Source organism: Glycine soja, chromosome 10 (genome assembly GCF_004193775.1).
Source record: "Glycine soja cultivar W05 chromosome 10, ASM419377v2, whole genome shotgun sequence".
Classification (NCBI taxonomy): Eukaryota; Viridiplantae; Streptophyta; class Magnoliopsida; order Fabales; family Fabaceae; genus Glycine; species Glycine soja.
Window position 1 is genome coordinate 15730178 of NC_041011.1, and position 20161 is coordinate 15750338.

The 20161-nt window shown below is 34.3% G+C and overlaps 1 protein-coding gene and 1 long non-coding RNA gene across 2 annotated transcripts; one reads left to right on the forward strand and one right to left on the reverse strand.

Moving 5' to 3' along the window:
• Nucleotides 1–3768: 3768 nt before the first annotated feature.
• LOC114371039 lies at nucleotides 3769–5302 on the reverse strand. The gene is made up of 2 exons (XR_003657994.1): nucleotides 4346–5302; nucleotides 3769–4273 (listed from the first exon to the last, which is right to left on the reverse strand). It is a non-coding gene; the product is annotated as an uncharacterized LOC114371039 (long non-coding RNA).
• Nucleotides 5303–18848: 13546 nt separating this feature from the next.
• On the forward strand, nucleotides 18849–19574 carry LOC114371463. Its single transcript, XM_028328893.1, has one exon. It carries the CDS (start codon nucleotides 18849–18851, stop codon nucleotides 19572–19574), a length of 726 nt encoding a protein of 241 aa, XP_028184694.1.
• Nucleotides 19575–20161: the final 587 nt, after the last annotated feature.

The window sequence follows — 20161 nt, forward strand, 5'->3', positions numbered from 1 at the left end:
TACAAAAATAAAATTAACGTATAGAATTTAATGATTTAGTAAATGATATATTTTATATTATTCAATTCATATAATTAAATTCTAATAAATTTCACGTTAAATAAGTAAATAAAAAAGTATGTAAAATAATTATAGTTATAAATTGAATATAGCTATCAATCTCAACAGATCTCATTCATAAGCTACAATTGTGATGGGGTGTACATCTACCACTCAAGTATTTCATGAAGACAAATAGTGTCTAATACAAACAATTTTATACACAATATATAAAGGATGTATATTGAATTCAACCGTATCAATCATAGGTTCTCTTCACTATCGTTTCACAATGTCTGGGAAAAAATCACATAGTTAAATTAACATGAAGACAAATATTGTCTAATAAATACAATCTTACATACAATATAGGGTATATATTGAATTGGTGTGTATCAATTACAAGTACATCTTGACTATTGTTTAACAGAAAGGTCAAGAAAAAAATTACATAGTTGAATCAACATCATTACCCATGTGATTAGAATGATAAAAAAACCTAAAAAATGAAATCAGAGACACACATTATAATTAGAAAAATACAATAACAATAAAGAATAGAAATATTAAAAATTAGATATACATAAATTAATATCATATACAAACAAAAAAATGTACAAACAACAACCTTTTAGTTGATCAAGAAAATATCATAATTTGTGTCTAAATCAGAACCTATCTAAATCCAAATGTGATTGAAAAATTACAATGCTGTAAAAGAAGAAATTATTCTGCATGGTGAAACATTTTCAATGATCTAGCCCAAAAATACAATGGTATCCTCGATAAAAAATGTTAGCTATCAACAATAAAAACTAAACAAAAGAATCCGTTAACTTTCTCTTAATTTAAGAAATTTCAGTGATTATGGTAAGTTGATAGTAGAAGATTAGTTCCCAATTCAATATTTTTTTTTTTATCAAATCAACACAATAACTCATGCTTGCATGTATTCCTTTGCAAAAAGAAGAGAAATAAAAAAAAAATCAAGCTATGGTTTAGAGGAGAAAGATGACGAAATAGTTTTTGTACCTCGCTAACGCCCCTATCATCAATTCAGGTAGAGGATGTCAAGCTTTTTCATACCTTGTCCATGGTGGTACTAGAGGTGTCATTATCATCAGTCATGATTTATTGTTTTTAACTTGCAATGACCAATAGCCCTAAGAACTAGAGAAGGTAGTGTTTTGTTTTTTGGATCAAACGATAAAATAAACAAAGGGCTTTAATGGAACAGTGTACAAAATGTTTTGATTAATTTTAAAAATCTTTCACAATATAAGTTAGGAAGGGTTGAAAGAGAATGTGGTTTTGGAGATGAAGAGGGATTGAGAGAAAAACATCAACGATTTTGTTAAGATTTTTCTTTTTATTTGTAGTTTTGGATACTTTATATTTAATATTTATTAGGTGACACGATATGTCACCTCAATAAGAATTGTAAGTGATATGTCGGGGTGCCAAAAAAGAAAAAAGAAAAATATTTAAAGGAATCAAATGTACATTATAAAACAGCTGAAATATATGTCTAATTAAGATTTTTAAGGTAGTTCGTTATGATTCCCAATAAAAGACCCTTTTTTAGTGTTACTACAAAATGTTTGATTAATTTTAAAAATCTCTCACAATATAAGTACTAAAAGTATGATATAGAATATAGGAAAAAGAGGGATTAAATCAGCTTTGATAATATGAAATATATTATATTAACAATATTAAATGTTATAATCATAATTTTGTAACTGTAATTTTTTATATATGTTTAAATTTTTATTTTTTTAAAATGTTTTAAACCTAATTTTCTTAAAATTTTAATCAAATAAAAAAATTGTGTCATACTATACATTATCTTATTCTAATACTTTTTTCATATCTAATTTTCTAATATATACATTTGACTTTTATTTTTCAAAATGATATATAAAATAAATATTTATATTTTTAATTAAATAACAAAATTGCGTCATGGAATAGATTTTGCTATACTAATACCTTTCCTCGAATATATTTTTCTTAAATACTTTTTTGACTTTTACTCATTTACTTATTTTGACTTTTACTCATTTACTAAATAGCTTATTTACTCATTTTTTAAAATTTTAATAAAATAACAAAGAAGAAAAATTTATCTATTTATAAATATTATATTAATGACATTAAAACTATTCTAAAAAGCCATTTAACACTATAAGAGTATTTTATTACAACTATAAATTATTAAAAAAAACCATCGGCATAAACAACTCTTGAACTCAAAGATGGGTCATCAATAGGGATGACAATGGGCAGTTGTAGGATGGGTACTACTGTACCCATTCCGATTCATGCAATAAAAACAATGCATGTACCTATCTCAAACCTATGCGAGCTGAAACTTTAATATGAAAGGAATGATTGATTTAAAAGAGATATGTCTTACTCGAGCAACTTTTTTTCCATTAATGTATTATTTAATTTATTACAAAAATATAATTAATGTATAAGATTTAATGATATATTTTATATTATTAAATTCTTATTAATTTCACATTAGTTGCTTTTTTTGCATAAAATAAGTAAATAAAAAATATGTAATATAATAATAGTTATAAATTAGTTATCAATGTGAATAGATCTTGTTCATAAGCTTCAATTGTGATGGGTGTACATCCACCACTCAAGTATTTCATGAAGACAAATATTGTCTAATAAATACAATCTTATATACAATATAGGGTATATATTGAATTGGTGTGTATCAATCACAAGTACATCTTGACTATTGTTTAAGAGAAAGGTCAGAAAAAAATTATGTAGTTAAATCAACATCATTACCAATGTGATTAGAATGATAAAAAAACCTAACAAATGAAATCCAAGACATCACATGATAATTAGAAAAATACTATAACAATAAAGAATAAAAATATTAAAAATTAGATATACATAAATTAATATTACGTATAGAAAAAAAAATGTCCAAACAACAACATTTTTGTTGATCCAGAAAATATCATAATTTGTGCCTAAATCAAGACCAGTCTAGATCTAAGTGTGATTTAAAAATCACAATTCTTAAGAAGAATAAATTATTATGCATTGTGAAACATATTTAATGATCTAGCATGAAAATACATTGCAGCCATAAATAAATAATGTTAGCTATCAACAATAAAAGCTCAAAACAAAAAAAATCTGTCAAGTTGCTCTTAGTTTAAGCAATTTAAATGTTTCTTGTAATTAAGTTGATAGAAAAAGATTAGTTCCCAATTCAATATTTTTTTTATCAAATCAACACTGTAACTTGTGTTTGCATTCTTTATCAAGTGAAGAGAAATAAAACTACAAGAAAAATGACATATACCTACGGACAAAAACTGTCACTATAAATAAAAAATTCGTAGGTAAATGTATGATAGACTTTGTCCTACGAACATTTCTTCCGTCAACTTTGAGGGGGCATATAATGACAGCTAATTGTCTGTCACTATAGGTTTTACCTACTATGTATAGTGTGTAGGTAAAAGTCATTAACTTCTACTTGCATCTCCTAATTGTAGGTAAAAGTCTTTAATATGTACCTATCATCTTCAACTGTAGGTAAACATGTTTAACATGAACACCTCTAACAAGAAGCCAATCACTCCCCAAAATTATCTCATGCTATCTTTTCAATTCCCTGACTGAATGAAATAATATAAGATAACTAATAACCACTTAGTTTAAATTTTCCAACAACAACAAAAATCAAGATCTGCAACCCCACTTTAATTCAAGCATACGAATCAGAATTGTATTATTATAGACCAAGAGGAGAAAAGACTAAAACCTCTGGTGATGAAAAATGCATGTTACTACAGTCCTAAGAAACTGATCAGAAGAAATTTAAAATAATGATAAGACTTTAGGATCACATACATTCAAAGAAATTTAAAGTTTGTGTAACAAGGACCAGAGGGACCCAAAAATGCTTTGTACAGGGGCTAGAAGGGGTGGTTTTTAAGTACAAGGCAATGATAATGAACATATGTAAAGAAAATATCCATAAAATATTAGCAGCCTACCGCTCTTCAGAATCAATGTTCCACTGACAAAGGCCAACGACAGATGCAGATAGGATGGTTTTAACACCAGAAGACAAACTTGAAGTTTGTGCAAGAGCATGTACAGTATGCACAGGGTTGCTAGTGAAACCAACTAGAGATTTCATGGGTCCTGCAGTTTTCCGCATATCAAACACCAAGACAGAACCATTCTGTAGGGAAGTTATATGAAGATTAGCATTTGAAGTTCCCACATCAAATAAATACAAAACCAAAGTGTTAACCTGTAGTCCAGCATATATGTAATGTGAATTGTTGAGATCCCATGAACAAGACCATGCAGGAACCTGGAATACAATTCTAGTAAAGGTGAAACCCCCCAAAGAGGGACTAGTAAACTCAGCTTGTGACAGATCACAATCTTTGAGCAATAAATTAGTAGAACAAGGGGAAAGGGGGCATGAAAAAAAAAACTATTTTAATAATTTATATCTAATTTTCTACATGTAGTTTGGAGGATTTTCTCTTATGTCATTTGAGGTTTTGGAATCAGGGGAACTAATGGCGATTGATGGCCTTGCCCTCCTGCCGTATGCTATTTGCAGTTAGTTCATGCCTAAGGTTGGAGAAAAAAGCTAGACTTTCTAGATATCTACTTGCAACACTACATCCTTTATGGAAATCAGTGGTTTTTTTATCTTCTTCATGGTGTTTAGTTAATGGTTACTTTAAAAGGCCGTCTTTGGAAAAACATGCAAAGAGACTGAAAACCTTTACAGACTTGCTGTCTTTTTGGCTAGTCCTTATGAATTTATATTACTCAACTCAAGGAGGATAAAAAGTTAAATATACAAGCAATGCCAATCTTAAAAACCACAAAACATAGCAATTACAAACTATTTCCCACAGCTTTATTACTACTAAATTACCAAATCAAAATATTGAATCAAACTTCACCTATAGGTCATAATTGACAACAAGGTTGCCGCTGTCCAAGCGGTAACAAAAGGAAATACATCAATGACCAAATTTTTACTACATCAGACAAGATGAATTAGTACTTAATGCAACCATACCTGAGCACTAATAATTTCTATCCTAGAGAAGCAAAGAGAGCCAAGCTACTACTATGAGAAGCAGAAATGTGTAGGTCTTTAACACCATTTGTGCCGGAAGGCAGTAAGATGTCTTGCATCTCAAATGGAGAAATCAAGCTCATCTACAAAGCCGAGTTCCCATTGTGACATCCTGGAAGTTCTACCCAGAATTTTGTAAGTATTACATTTAAATAATTATATACATACATACATACATACATACATATATATATATATATATATATATATATATATATATATATATATATATATGCTGGTAGAAGTATGTACATCGGAGGAGAAATACGCAGGTTAGACTAATTAACGAAGAGTAACCCATAACTGGACGGTTATAGATTAATTCGCAATTAATTAGTCTAAAAATTATCGTTTTACATACAACTTATAATTAAACAAAACCAACCTCTGAACCACGCTCAAGGTCTCATTCTGAGCGTTTTGATATATATATTGCCTACCTTTGAAAACGGGCCCCGACGGGTGCAGAGAAACGCGAAGAACTGGAACCAGAGAGGCGGCACGCAAACCGAGGCAGGATTTTAGCATCCAAAAAGGTCCAATTTTTTTCTTCTTTTATGGCTGAGTATGTGGTCAAATCAAAGGTAAAGGTGGGCCCTTTTTTCTCCAATTAAAAAAGGACATGTGGAATTGCTTTTGAAAAGAAAACGAAAAAGAAAAGAAAAACCATTTTTTTAAAAGCCAAATCTTCTCTCTCTTTCTCCAGAAACTTCCAGCACTGCCCTCTCATTCTTCCTCCATGTTTCTTTTTCATTTTCTTCACCACCATTGTTGTCTCTCTTCAAGCTCCAAATCCCCCTTCATTTCCACACCAAATTGCAAGATAAAGTTGTTTTTGGTGTCTAGGAGTCTACCTCTACCTCGTGGGACCTTCAATTTCAGGTAAGGGTGGACTTCTCGTCACTTGAAATCTGGGGGGTTGGGTTCTTGGGAGCTATAATGGGTAGTTCTACTAAGTTATTGCTTTAGGGTAGTTGTTTGTGAAGGAAATTGTTGTAACTATGCTAAACTTGACATGTTTAATGTAAGCAAAACTACCCATGTTGATTTAGGGTTCAATAATGATGTTTTGATATATATGTGTGCTTAAAATGTAGATAGAGAACTGGTAGAGAGGATGGGGAGAGTTAGCTTAGAGTTAAATGTGACAATGGTAGTGTTGTAAGTGGAAAAGTGTGAGATTTTGAGGTTTAGAAATCCAAATTTGGTGTTAGTGGAAATTTGAGTTTAAAGTGAGTTGATTCTAGTTTAGAATGTCAATTAGGACTTGTAGGAAAGCTTGGTGAGAGCAAATGAGGAAAATTAGTGGCAAATGTGAAAGAAAAGAGTCATTTATAGTGTAAATTGAGTGTTGAGAGGTCCAATTTTGAATAGGTGGAGATTTTACCTTAAAATTAGTTTGAGCAAGTCTAATTCAATGTTATAGACTTGATGAAGATGAGAGTCTATCCCAAAATTGTTAGACAAGTGGCCTCAGATATCTAAAGAAGGGGGGGTTGAATTAAGATATTCCAAACTATTTCCCCTAATTAAAAATATATTTCACTTTTTAACCAAGTTATGAATTCCCTTAATGACAATCTTCTTAAATATTAATTCAAATGAAACAATTTGAATATGAATATAAAGCGATAATAAATAAAGGAGATTAAGGGAAGAGAAAATGCAAACTCAGTTTTATACTGGTTCGGCCACACCCTTGTGCCTACGTCCAGTCCCCAAGCAATCCGCTTGAGAGTTCCACTATCTTGTAAATTCTTTTTACAAGTTCTAAACACACAAGGACAATCCTTCCTTTGTGTTTAGAATTCCTTTACAACAAGAGACTCACAGTCTCTTAATCCCTTAGAGAATGAGAAGAAGAAGAAGAACAAATCTCTCTAGAAAGAGATGGATTTTACAGATTGAGCACTCAAATAATTCCTTAATGAATTGCAATTGAATTGGCCAAGGAATTCTTAAGAGGATAAAATGAATTTGCTTTTAGATAGGATAAACACTTGTTGTTCTTAAAATCTCTAAGCAATTTCGTGTTTGAGTCACATATATATAGACCATTGGTGGTCATGAATAAAGCCTTTGAAAAGTTGTGACTCTTAAAATTATTTTTCTGAAAATCCTGTCTGGTAATCGATTACAGTATTTGTGTAATCGATTACAGCTTTTAAAAAGTTGAATTAAAACGTTCAAAAACTGCTGGTAATCGATTACCATATATGTGTAATCGATTACACAGTGCAAATTTTGAATTCAAATTTTAATAGCTGTGTTAAATCAGTTTTGGCCACTGGTAATCGATTACATCCTCTGGTAATCGATTACCAGAGAGTAATTTTGTTGAAAAACACTTTTTAGCTTAAAATTCTTGGCCAAACCTTTTGCTAATCCAATTGGAATACCCTTCTATTTTAATATCCTTTCTAAGACTCTATAGACTATCTTGATTATCCATCTTGATTAACTCTAATTGCTTTGTCTTGAGTAAATCTTTGAGAAGCATATGATTCATGTAATCCTTTGGCATCATCAAAACTTTCAGCTTGATCCTTTGTCTACAATCTCCCTCTTTTTGATGATGACAATACCTGAAATCAAGACAAGCTATATACAAGATGATAGCACGTTCACACAACCCTTACTCCCCCTATCTTTTGGCATGTATGCCTAACTTTTCTTAACGATAAATTTCTAAATTTCTAATTGATTTCTAACCCATGTTAACCCATGTTCTCTCCCAAGTTCTCTCCCCCTTTGGCAACATCAAAAAGAACTAGAGCAAGGCAATCAATAGCCAAACATTAACACAATAAGAATCCAAACAAAGACAACCATGGAACCAAAATAAAACCATACATGTGCATAATCAACAAAAGCAATGTCTAGAAATATAATTATAGTGCAAGACTACGATAACTAGAGCAATAAAAAGCCAAATACACTGCGTTAAAACAGAGTACTAATAATACTTAACCACTAATAATACTTAGTCTTAATAATAACTTATAAGCTAAGAGGATGATGGAGGCGGTGGTGGTGGATCAAAGCAAGTACGGATGAAGGAGACATATTCTTCAACTTTGGTGATCCTTGATTCCATGGCATCAAACCGCATGTCGACTTGCAATTCCATATTATCAAACTTGTCACCAACAAAAGTTTGAAGACCATCGAACTTTTCCAAAAGCTTTCGAAGAAGAGAGGAATTATCTTCAACTGGTTGGTTGCCTTCATCATCCGCGGGTGGAGCACCCTTTTTGACCCAAGAGCCATCATGCTCTTTGCGGTAACCAAAAGAAGCAATCACAGCAGCACCAATTAAAAAGGATCTCTTGATTGGAACGTAAGGTTCAGAATCAAGAGGAATTTGAAAATGGTGGAAAAAGAGAGTGACAAGCTGTGGATATGGTAGTGGAGCATTTAATCGCAATGCCTTATGCATGCGATATCTGACTAAGTGTGCCCAGTCAAGTTGACGCCCTGTATGAAAGGCCCACATGATAATTAGATCTTCCTCAGAAACCTGGGCAAGGTTGGAAGACCGTGGAAGCAAAATACGCACAATTAAATAGTGAAGGATGCGGCTTTCAAAAGCCAATGACCCGGCAAGAAGACGTCCGGTCATATCCGCATTGTTGGTGCAAACCAACTGGCGGGCATCATGGGCAGAGAAATCAAATTTCCAGTCGTCATTCAGTGTACCTTCAAATGGTACACCGTCACTGGGTAATTTGGTTAAGTCATGGAAAAGGGACTGGTCAATGACCATTTTTATCCCAAAAATTTCAGAAATTAGAGTGCTGTCCTGAATTTCAAGATTACAATAAAAAGCTTTAACCAATTCAGGATAAATAGGCAATTGTAATGACATAAAAGGTAGAAGACCTAAGTTCTGAAAGGCTTGAATGCAATCAAAGGTTTCAGCAGAAAAGAATTCCATATCAATAAACTTAGGGTCGATAATGGAACGAGATGAGAAAAGATTGGAGTACCGTTTCTGCTGTTCATCGGAAGAAAACACTGAGGAAGAGGACAATGATGGTGGAATTGGTGCTGTGGATGCGCTAGTGGCTCCGGAACGATGAGCTCTTGAAGCCGAAGCGGAGGCGGAAGAACCCTTTCATTTCTTTGACGATTCTGCCATTTGAAGGAGTTTTTGCAGATTTTAATCGGTGAAAGCAAAAGAGAAATGAAAAAGAAGAAGATCGCAATTTACGGGAGTTGATTTGATGAAGAAATGAGTGAGATACGAAGATTTGGAGGTTTGGGAATGGAGGAACGTCGTGAGAGAAAAGGGGCTGCGCAGGGATTTCTGGAAAATGTGATATTTATAGAGCAGGACGCGTGGTAATCGATTACAAGTAATGGTAATCGATTACAGGAGGAGGCAGCCTACTGGTAATCGATTACATGAATACTGTAATCGATTGCAGGCTATCTGTTCTAGTGTAATCGATTACAGTATTCATGTAATCGATTACCAGAACAAGGAATAGCCTTTTTCTAAAAGAAAAACTTATTTCTAAGTCTAAAAACTTATACTATCTTAATAAATAATTATACTAACAAAAAGTAAATTAAATTAAACAACACAAGCGTTATACTCAATCAAAACACAATCAATCATTCATAAAAAAATAATTCAAACAAGATCAAACAAACAAAATAATCTATACACAATAAATAAGAGTAAATCAACCAATCATTCAATCAATCATCCAATCAATTCCTATTTTTCTAAATCTCTTATGTCTAAGAGACCTAACTCTCTTCTAATAGAGAAGAACACTTCCTTGGGGTGAGGTTTTGTAAAAATATCAGCAAGTTGATTCTTAGTATCAACAAACTCTAATACACAATCTCCCTTTAGGACATGATCTCTAAGAAAGTGGTGTCTAATCTCTATATGTTTAGTTCTAGAGTGTTGAACTGGGTTTTTGGATAGATTTATGGCACTAGTATTATCACACTTAATAGGTATACGATCAATAATGATGCCATAGTCAGATAATTGTTGCTTCATCCATAAAATCTGTGCACAACAACTACCGGCAGAGATATACTCTGCTTCAGCAGTAGATAAAGCAACATTGTTTTGTTTCTTACTATGCCATGAGACAAGAGCCGATCCAATAAATTGACAAGTTCCACTTGTACTTTTTCTATCAGTTTTAGATCCGGCAAAATCAGAATCAGAATATCCTATTAAGTTACATGTTGAATTCTTAGGATACCATAATCCTAAATTGATTGTTCCTAGTAGATATCTCATGATTCTCTTTACTACACTTAAATGTGATTGTTTGGGGTTGGATTGAAACCTAGCACACATGCATACACTAAACATAATATCAGGTCTATTAGCAGATAAATAAAGAAGAGATCCGATCATACCTCGATATTGTTTTATGTCTATAGACTGACCAGATTCATCTTTATCTAAGTAACAATTAGTGCTCATCGGTGTAGACATGTGTTTTGCACTATCCATCCCAAATCTTTTGATCAATTCCTTGCAGTACTTGGATTGATTGATGAATATTCCTTCTTGAGTTTGCTTGATTTGTAATCCCAGAAAGTACTTTAGTTCTCCCATCATTGACATTTCAAATTCACTTTGCATATCAAGGGAAAACTCCTTGCACAATGAGTCGTTAGTGGATCCAAAAATTATATCATCAACATATATTTGAACCAATAAAATATCATTATGCCTTCTCTTTATGAACAATGTGGTATCCACTTTACCTCTGGAGAAATCTTTTTCTAGAAGAAAATTGCTTAAACGTTCATACCATGCCCTAGGGGCTTGTTTCAAACCATAAAGAGCCTTTTGTAATTTATAAACATGGTTTGGTTTATCAGGAATTTCAAAACCAGGGGGTTGTTCAACATATACCTCTTCTTGAATTAAACCATTTAGAAAGGCACTCTTAACATCCATTTGATAAAGTTTAAAGTCCATTATGGATGCATATGCCAAAAGCATTCTAATGGCTTCTAATCTTGCAACAGGAGCATATGTTTCTTCATAGTCTATTCCCTCTTCTTGATTATACCCTTTTGCTACTAACCTTGCTTTATTTCTAATAATTATACCATGTTCATCTAATTTATTTCTAAAAACCCATTTTGTTCCTATGACAGGATAATTTTCAGGTTTTTCTACTAATTTCCACACATTGTTTCTTTCAAATTGGTTTAGTTCTTCTTGCATGGCAATGATCCAATTATCATCTATTATGGCTTCTTTTATATTTTTAGGTTCAATCATGGATACAAAAGCCATATTATTGCATAAATCTTTAAGAGAGTGTCTAGTTGTTACCCCTTTTGAGATATCACCAATAATGTTGTCGAGGGGATGATCTCTTGAAGTTTTCCATTCTCTTGGGAGTGCATCATTGGATTTGACTTCTTCTGGAGGATCTTCATTGTTTCCTTTGTCATTTCCTTTGGAATCTTGTTCATGAATGTTCATATGTTCTAAAGAATCTGCAATGTCATCTAGCATATTCTTTCTTGACAATATAGCATTAGATTCATCAAAGGTAACATGAATGGATTCCTCTATATTCATAGTTCTCTTATTATATATCCTATATACTTTGCTTTGTAATGAATATCCAAGAAAAATGCCTTCATCAGATTTTGCATCGAATTTTCCTAGATTATCTTTACCATTATTAAGTACAAAGCACTTGCAACCAAAAACATGTAGATGAGAGATATTAGGTTTTCTACCATTAAATAACTCATATGGGGTTTTCTTTAAAATAGGTCTTATCAAGGCCCTATTCATGATGTAACATGCAGTATTGACAGCTTCAGCCCAAAAATACTTTGGAAGAGAAGTATCATTTAATAAAGTTCTTGCAATTTCTTCCAATGACCTATTTTTCCTCTCAACAACTCCATTTTGTTGAGGGGTTCTTGGTGCAGAAAAATTATGTTCAATACCATGTTCATCACAAAATAATTCAAAATCTTTATTTTCAAATTCACCCCCATGATCACTTCTAATGGATGCAATCTTGAGATTTTTCTTGTTTTGTATGACTTTAGCAAGTTTCCTAAATGCTTGGAATGAATCACTTTTATGTGTAATAAATAGTGTCCAAGTATATCTAGAGAAATCATCAACTATAACTAGAGCATAGTAATTTCCTCCAAAACTCAAGGTTCTAGATGGACCAAATAGATCCATATGCAATAACTGTAATGGCCGAGTGGTTGAAACAACATTTTTAGGTTTGAATGAGACTCTTGTTTGTTTGCCCTTTTGACATGCATCGCATAGTTTATCTTTTTCAAATTTCAATTTAGGCAAACCAACTACTAAATCTTTTGAAATTAACTTATTTAAGTGATCCATGTCTATGTGAGCAATTCTTTTATGCCATAACCATGGATCATCATCTTTACTAAGAAAGCAATGATTGTTTTCTTGTTTTATGTTTAAGTCTATCATGTAAACATTATTGACTCTATGTCCTACATGCTTTATATTAATGTCATGCTTATGTTCTATAAGACATTTCTGAGAATCAAATGATACTAGATAGCCTTTGTCACATAGTTGACTAACGCTAAGCAGGCTGTGCTTAAGGCCTTCAACAAGTAGAACATTTTCAATGGAGTTTGAAGAATTTGTACCTATTTTACCCACTCCAAGAATTCTACCTTTGTTGTTGTCACCATATGTTACATGCCCGCTTTTCTTTGGAGATATATATGTAAAATTTGATGCATCTCCAGTCATATGTTTTGAGCATCCGCTATCTATGTACCACTTCTTTCTCAAAGATACCTGCATAATCAAGTTTTTGACTTAGGTACCCAGATTTTATTGGGTCCTTGCATGTTAGTATAAACTGAGGATCCTTTTGGGACCCATATCATTTTAATGTTACTGTAATTTTTCTTGAAGTAGCAAGTTGATATGCCATGTCCTCTTCTTCCACAGTAAAAACAAGTGATAGGATTAGAATTACATTTTTGTGTGGAAGTGGAAAAGTTTTTATGAACCTTTTGTTGTTTTTCAGATTTATACCCTAGTCCATTTTTATTAGGCACATATCTTTGTTTACTTAATATAACATCTAAATTATTTCTACTATATGAAAATTTTGCAAGTGAATTTTTCAACTCTTTAATTTCTTCTACATATTTATCACAACAACTACAAGAATCTGTTATTTTCTTGTCATTAATAGTGGAGATATTAACTTTTTCATTTGTTCTAGAGATTGAGACTTCATTTCTAAGAAGATCTAATTCTTTGTTTAATTTCGAAACTTCATTTTCTAAATTTGAAATTGTTTTCTTTGATGATGAAACTAATTTTGCAAGTTTAATTGATTCTTTATGCAAATCAGCAAATGCATCTTGCAATTCATCAAAAGAAATAGATAAGTTGTTTGAAGATGTTACCTCTTCATCACTTTCATAACTTTTGGCCATAAGGCAGAGATTTATCTCTTCATTTTCAGAATCTTCAGAGGATTCCAAATCATTTTCATCCCATGTGATGTATGCTTTCTTCAGTTTCTTTTCACTATGATTTTTCTTTTCAGATTTTTCCATCTTTTTCTTGAAGATGGGACAATCAACCCTCAGATGTCTAGATTGATTGCATTCAAAGCATTTTAGAATAGAGGATGAATTTTCTGTCCTTCTCTTTGATTTAAAATTTGGTCGCCTCTGATTTCCTCTTACTTTAAGAAACTTGTTGAATCTTTTTACAAAGAGACTTAGATCATCATCATCATCATCTGGATCATTATCCTGATCACTTTCTTCTTGAATTGAGGATGATGCTTTAAGAGCAATTCCTTTCTTTTTCTTGTCATTTTCTTCATTTTGGTGCAATCTCAATAGTTCCATCTCGTGTTCCTGCAACTTACCAAATAAAGTGGCAAGAGACATGTTAGACAAATCTCTTGATTCAAAAATGGCCGTTACTTTGGGTTGTCATTCTCTACTTAAACATCTTAACACCTTGTTTATAAGATCCTCATTTTGAAATTCTTTGCCTAAGGCTGCTAGATGATTTACTATATGTGTAAATCTCTTTTGCATTCTCTGAATATTTTCATTTGCATTCATTCTAAATAATTCATACTCATGAGTTAGTGCATTTATCCTAGATCTTTTAACATCTGTAGTTCCTTCATGTGTTAATCGAAGAGTGTCCCACATTTCCTTAGCACTCTTACAATTTGAAACCCTGAAATATTCATCCATTCCTAGGGCAGATGTTATTATGTTTTTGGCTTTTAAGTTGTATTGTACTCGTTTTCTATCCTCTTCAGACCATCTATCTCTAGGTTTTTCTATGGTTATGCTTTCACTTGATGAACTACCATCTATTGAAACTCTTTCTACTGTGGTGGGTATATAAGACCCTATTTCTATGGCTTCCCAGATATTTAGATCTATTGCCTCGATAAAAATTTGCATTCGGGTTTTCCAGTAGTGGTAACCCTCTCCATTAAAGATTGGAGGTCTATTGATAGAATTCCCTTCCGGAAATAAGGAATTTGTTGAGGCCATCTTTTTCTTGAAGCTTCTAAACTTTATACAAGAATGAAGCTCTGATACCACTTGTTAGACAAGTGGCCTCAGATATCTTAAGAAGGGGGGGTTGAATTAAGATATTCCAAACTATTTCCCCTAATTAAAAATCTATTTCACTTTTTAACCAAGTTATGAATTCCCTTAATGACAATCTTCTTAAATATTAATTCAAATGAAACAATTTGAATATGAATATAAAGCGATAATAAATAAAGGAGATTAAGGGAAGAGAAAATGCAAACTCGGTTTTATACTGGTTCGGCCACACCCTTGTGCCTACGTCCAGTCCCCAAGCAACCCGCTTGAGAGTTCCACTATCTTGTAAATTCTTTTTACAAGTTCTAAACACACAAGGACAATCCTTCCTTTGTGTTTAGAATTCCTTTACAACAAGAGACTCACAGTCTCTTAATCCCTTAGAGAATGAGAAGAAGAAGAAGAACAAATCTCTCTAGAAAGAGATGGATTTTACAGATTGAGCACTCAAATAATTCCTTAATGAATTGCAATTGAATTGGCCAAGGAATTCTTAAGAGGATAAAATGAATTTGCTTTTAGAGATGATAAACACTAGTTGTTCTTAAAATCTCTAAGCAATTTCGTGTTTGAGTCACATATATATAGACCATTGGTGGTCATGAATAAAGCCTTTGAAAAGTTGTGACTCTTAAAATTATTTTTCTGAAAATCTTGTCTGGTAATCGATTACAGTAATTGTGTAATCGATTACAACTTTTAAAATTTGAATTAAAACGTTCAAAAACTGCTGGTAATCGATTACCATATATGTGTAATCGATTACACAGTGCAAATTTTGAATTCAAATTTTAATAGCTGTTGTAAATCAGTTTTGGCCACTGGTAATCGATTACATCCTCTGGTAATCGATTACCAGAGAGTAATTTTGTTGAAAAACACTTTTTAGCTTAAAATTCTTGGCCAAACCTTTTGCTAATCCAATTGGAATACCCTTCTATTTTAATATCCTTTCTAAGACTCTATAGACTGTCTTGATCATCCATCTTGATTAACTCTAATTGCTTTGTCTTGAGTAAATCTTTGAGAAGCATATGATTCATGTAATCCTTTGGCATCATCAAAACTTTCAGTTTGATCCTTTGTCTACAAAAATTACCCAATTTTCATTTTCACCTTTTAAACCTTGAAAATTCACTAAATTTGGTGGGTTTTGGATACCTATAATTTGCTTTACCTTGGTTTGGAATTTGTTTATGGCTTGAACATGATTTATACATGGTTTAGGACCTGTAGGATCCAATTTGAGTGGAATTGGATGCATGCAAGCTAGATTTTGAAAATCTGCAAAATTATGCAGAAAAGCTGCCCAATTATGCAGCAAATCTACCAATTATGCAGGAAAAAAAATGGTTGTGCAGTGCTAATATCTGCTGTCACGAGAAAGGTAGTATATCTCGTGTTCTAGATATTCGTTAGTAGATCCCAACGGTCAAAACTTAGAATTTTGTATTAGGAACCCCCAGTTAAATTTTCAAGGCTATCCAATGGTTAACGAATCGGGGACGAGGACATGACTAAGGTATGCTGCTAGTAAAAACTCTGTGGAATTCGAATGAATCTTGTGTAAAGATTTCTGCCTCCACTTTGTTTTTTTCCAAGGTAGTTTCATGTCAAATGGAATTGAATTGATTTGACATTGTGAAGGCTTGGAGGGGTTGATGGGGACCCGGTGCTGAGAGGAACGAGGAGAAGGGCTACGTACGTGTACGTGAGCTCAATTTAAAGGTGGGCAACTGGGGATGGTGTGCTTATGCCTGGGCTTGGGGAAATGGGATATTTGTTTTGCGCCATCACCCGATCGCCACCTAGTACCACATATGACGGGTGCCCCATAACCCAATAAGCCATGTGTGAGAAAGCGAGGAAGAGTCAGTCTTCCAACTTTTATTAGTTGACCACAGAGTGGTACCTGAGGATATGTCATGGGGGTCAGGAGACCTTGGGGACGTCAGGTGGGGTGCTATCGCCCAAAACCAAGCTTGGCCAATCCCGACCCAACCCAGACATAGTCAGCCAGTGAGAACCTGTGACGTACCTCAACAGGCAAGCTCCTGGCAGTCAACCAATAAAGGAACAAAAGTCCACGAAGCAGGGAGGCTTGTGTTGTGACTGGCAAGCTATCTATCTTGTGTTGTTATCTGAAAAATTCCATTTATTAATCGATTACCATTTGTGTGTAATCGATTACAGGGTTTAAAAATTGAAACAGAACGTTCAGTAGCTACTGGTAATCGATTACCATTTGTGTGTAATCGATTACACAATGTTATATGCTACTGGTAATCGATTACCAATTGTGTGTAATCGATTATATAGTGTTATAACCATTTATGTGTAATCGATTACACAGTGTAACTTCTAGGCTCCAATGTACAATGGTTGTTGTAATTTGTTTTTGGGCACTGGTAATCGATTACATATTTTGGTAATCGATTATCGGAGAGGAAATCTCTTGAAAAAGACATTTTGACTGTGCGTAGCCGTTATGGGATGCATTGTATTGTTACCCGTGTAGTTAGATTTCTTGTGAAAGAGTCTACCCTCTTTCTTTTAACTCTTGTAGATCGCGATGGCAACGCAGTTGATCCATGATCGCGTCGTGATGGAGTGCCTATAGGGTGTTTGGGAGACCCTCGAAGGCAATCAGAGGTGCCAATTCCGTGGCACAGTTCGACTCACTGCTACTTCGCTAGCACATTCGGAGTAACCCGCACGCACACTTCAACAGCCTGTGGAGTGGATACTACCTATGCCTACTCCATATCGACTAGTTGAGCCTGTTCAATTCATAGAGGTGTCATCCTCTGAAGAGGATCCTGAAGAGGACCCAGAGGAGTTACCTCCTGAACCAGCTATGGATGCCCCTGACTTACCAGAGGATGATGAGGACTCGCTCCCTGATGTTGATTCTCCAGAGGATATTATGTCAGCATCTGAGGCAGACTCTACAGAGGAGAGTGGCTCTGGAGGGACAACGAATAGTGACGACCCTTCATCATAGCAGACGGCTCCTTAGATTAAGCGTACATACTTTTTGTGGGTGGGTGTATCTAGTTTAGACTGCTAGGTTTACTCTTTTGATTTTTGGGTGGGTAGACCTCTTGTATAGAAATTTTGATGATTGTATATATTTTGTGGCTGAACCCACCACAGTTATTACCTTTGCTCTGGATGTCACTATGCTATTTTGCAAACTCCCATATTTTGGATAGTTTTTGATGATGAAAAAAATTATGTTTATCTTGTTATTTTAAAAAGAAATGTTAACGAACTTTATTTGAAAAGAGTTTACCGGCCGCACCTTATTATTTCTCACGTGATGACCCAAAATGATGGCTGGTATTTTTTTCCGAAAAAGAAAAATAGTTTGGAAGTTATAAGTGATCAGAAAGAAATGAATCTAACTAGTGTTGTGAACTGTCCACTCAGGACTCTATAGTGATAATTTTCCTTCTGAAATTAATTACCGTGAAATAAATAACAATGCGAAAAAAAAATTCCCATGGTTTCTGTCATTTAATTTATTACTATTAATCCAGTCATTATTTAGGGATGCCACAATTGGTGGTATCAAAGCAAAAGTTGGATTCTAGTGAACCTGTCCATGGTCTTACTGTGTGAATGTTGTGTATCTCTGAAACGTGGAAGTAGGTTTCAGGGAGTGACGTTAAGTCACAAATTGTGTGTAATTCTACCCTCTTGTCTTAAGCAGGAAAGTGCAATTGATTTAGTAGAATTGTTGTGTGTGTGTGTGTATATATATATATATATATATATATATATATATATATATATATAGAGAGAGAGAGAGAGAGAGAGAGAGAGAGAGAGAGAGAGAGAGATATTGTTATAACTGTCAGAGCCTATATGGTACACTCTTTCAGTAGAATTTCTTGGATACTAATAGCTTCCCTACAGGTTAGGTATGGCAGGACGTGGTAGGGATCATAACCGTGATGTCCTCGACCGCATCACAGCTGTGCTGGAAACTCTAGTGCAGGAACGTGATGTGGAGCCAATAGAGTATCGGGGACTCATGGCTTTCTGTAAGAACCACCCGTCGAAGTTCAGTGGGGACTATGATCCAGAGAGTGCTAGGTTATGGTTAGTTGAGACTGAAAAGACTTTCGTGGCGATGGGTTGCCTCGAGGAGCATAAGGTCCCTTATGCGACATTCATGCTCCAGGGAGAAGCTGAGAACTGGTGGAAGTTCGTGAAACCTACATCAGCAGCACCTGGAGGCGTGATTCCTTGGAATGCCTTCAAGGACAAATTACTAGACAACTATTTTCCACGAGATCTCAGAAAGCGAAAGGCGAGGGAATTTCTGGATTTGAAGCAGGGAAACATGTCCGTTGGAGAATACACGACCAAATTTAATGAACTTCTACAGTACTGGCCTCAATACCAAGATGCTCAGAACAAAGAGGACTTATGTGCTCAGTTTGAGGATGGGCTTCGACTGGAGATTCAACAGGCAGTTAGCTACATGCAGATTACCGATTTCAATCAACTGGTGACAAAGTGCCGAATATTTGAGGACAAGATGAAAGAGAGGCAAGCTCGAGGCTTTGGAGGACCACAAAGAAGCCACCCTTTTAGAGGAAACAGTAATAAGAGGATGAAGCCATATTCCAGTAACAAGGGGAAACAACCTATGGATACATCCAACATGAGCCAGTCAAAGGGGACTGGGGTACAGTGCTTTCAGTGCGGAGGACTGCATCTTAGGAGAAATTGCCCACAACTCCAACAGACATAGGAAGATCGTTGCTATATTTGTGGCAAGGTAGGCCATTATGCTCGGGAGTGTAGAATGGCTGGGAGACCGACGGTAACTGCCAATTCTAACATAGTCAACCGCGGATCTACTAACCCCATGAGGAGCGGTAATGTTAGCAACAACAATAACACTAGTGGTGGAAGACAGAAGGTACCCTCCTGGGTATTTGCTATGAGTGGATCAGAAGCTGCTGCCTCCGACTATTTGATACAGGGTAAATGTTTAATTGCTGATAAATTGCTAGATGTACTCTATGATTCGGGTGCCACGCATTCGTTCATATCCCATGCATGTGTGGAGAGGTTGGGGTTATGTACGACGGAGTTACCATATAATATCGTGGTGTCTACTCCGACTAACGAGCCTGTAACCACCTCTTGGATGTGTTTGAAATGTCCTATAACTGTTGAGGGTCGATCTTTTATGGCGGATTTGATTTGCCTACCCTTAGCTCATCTAGATGTGATCTTGGGAATGGACTGGTTATCTACTAACCATATCTTTCTAAACTGCAAAGAGAAGATGCTAGTATTTGGTGGAAATGTAATTCCAAATGAACCATTGAA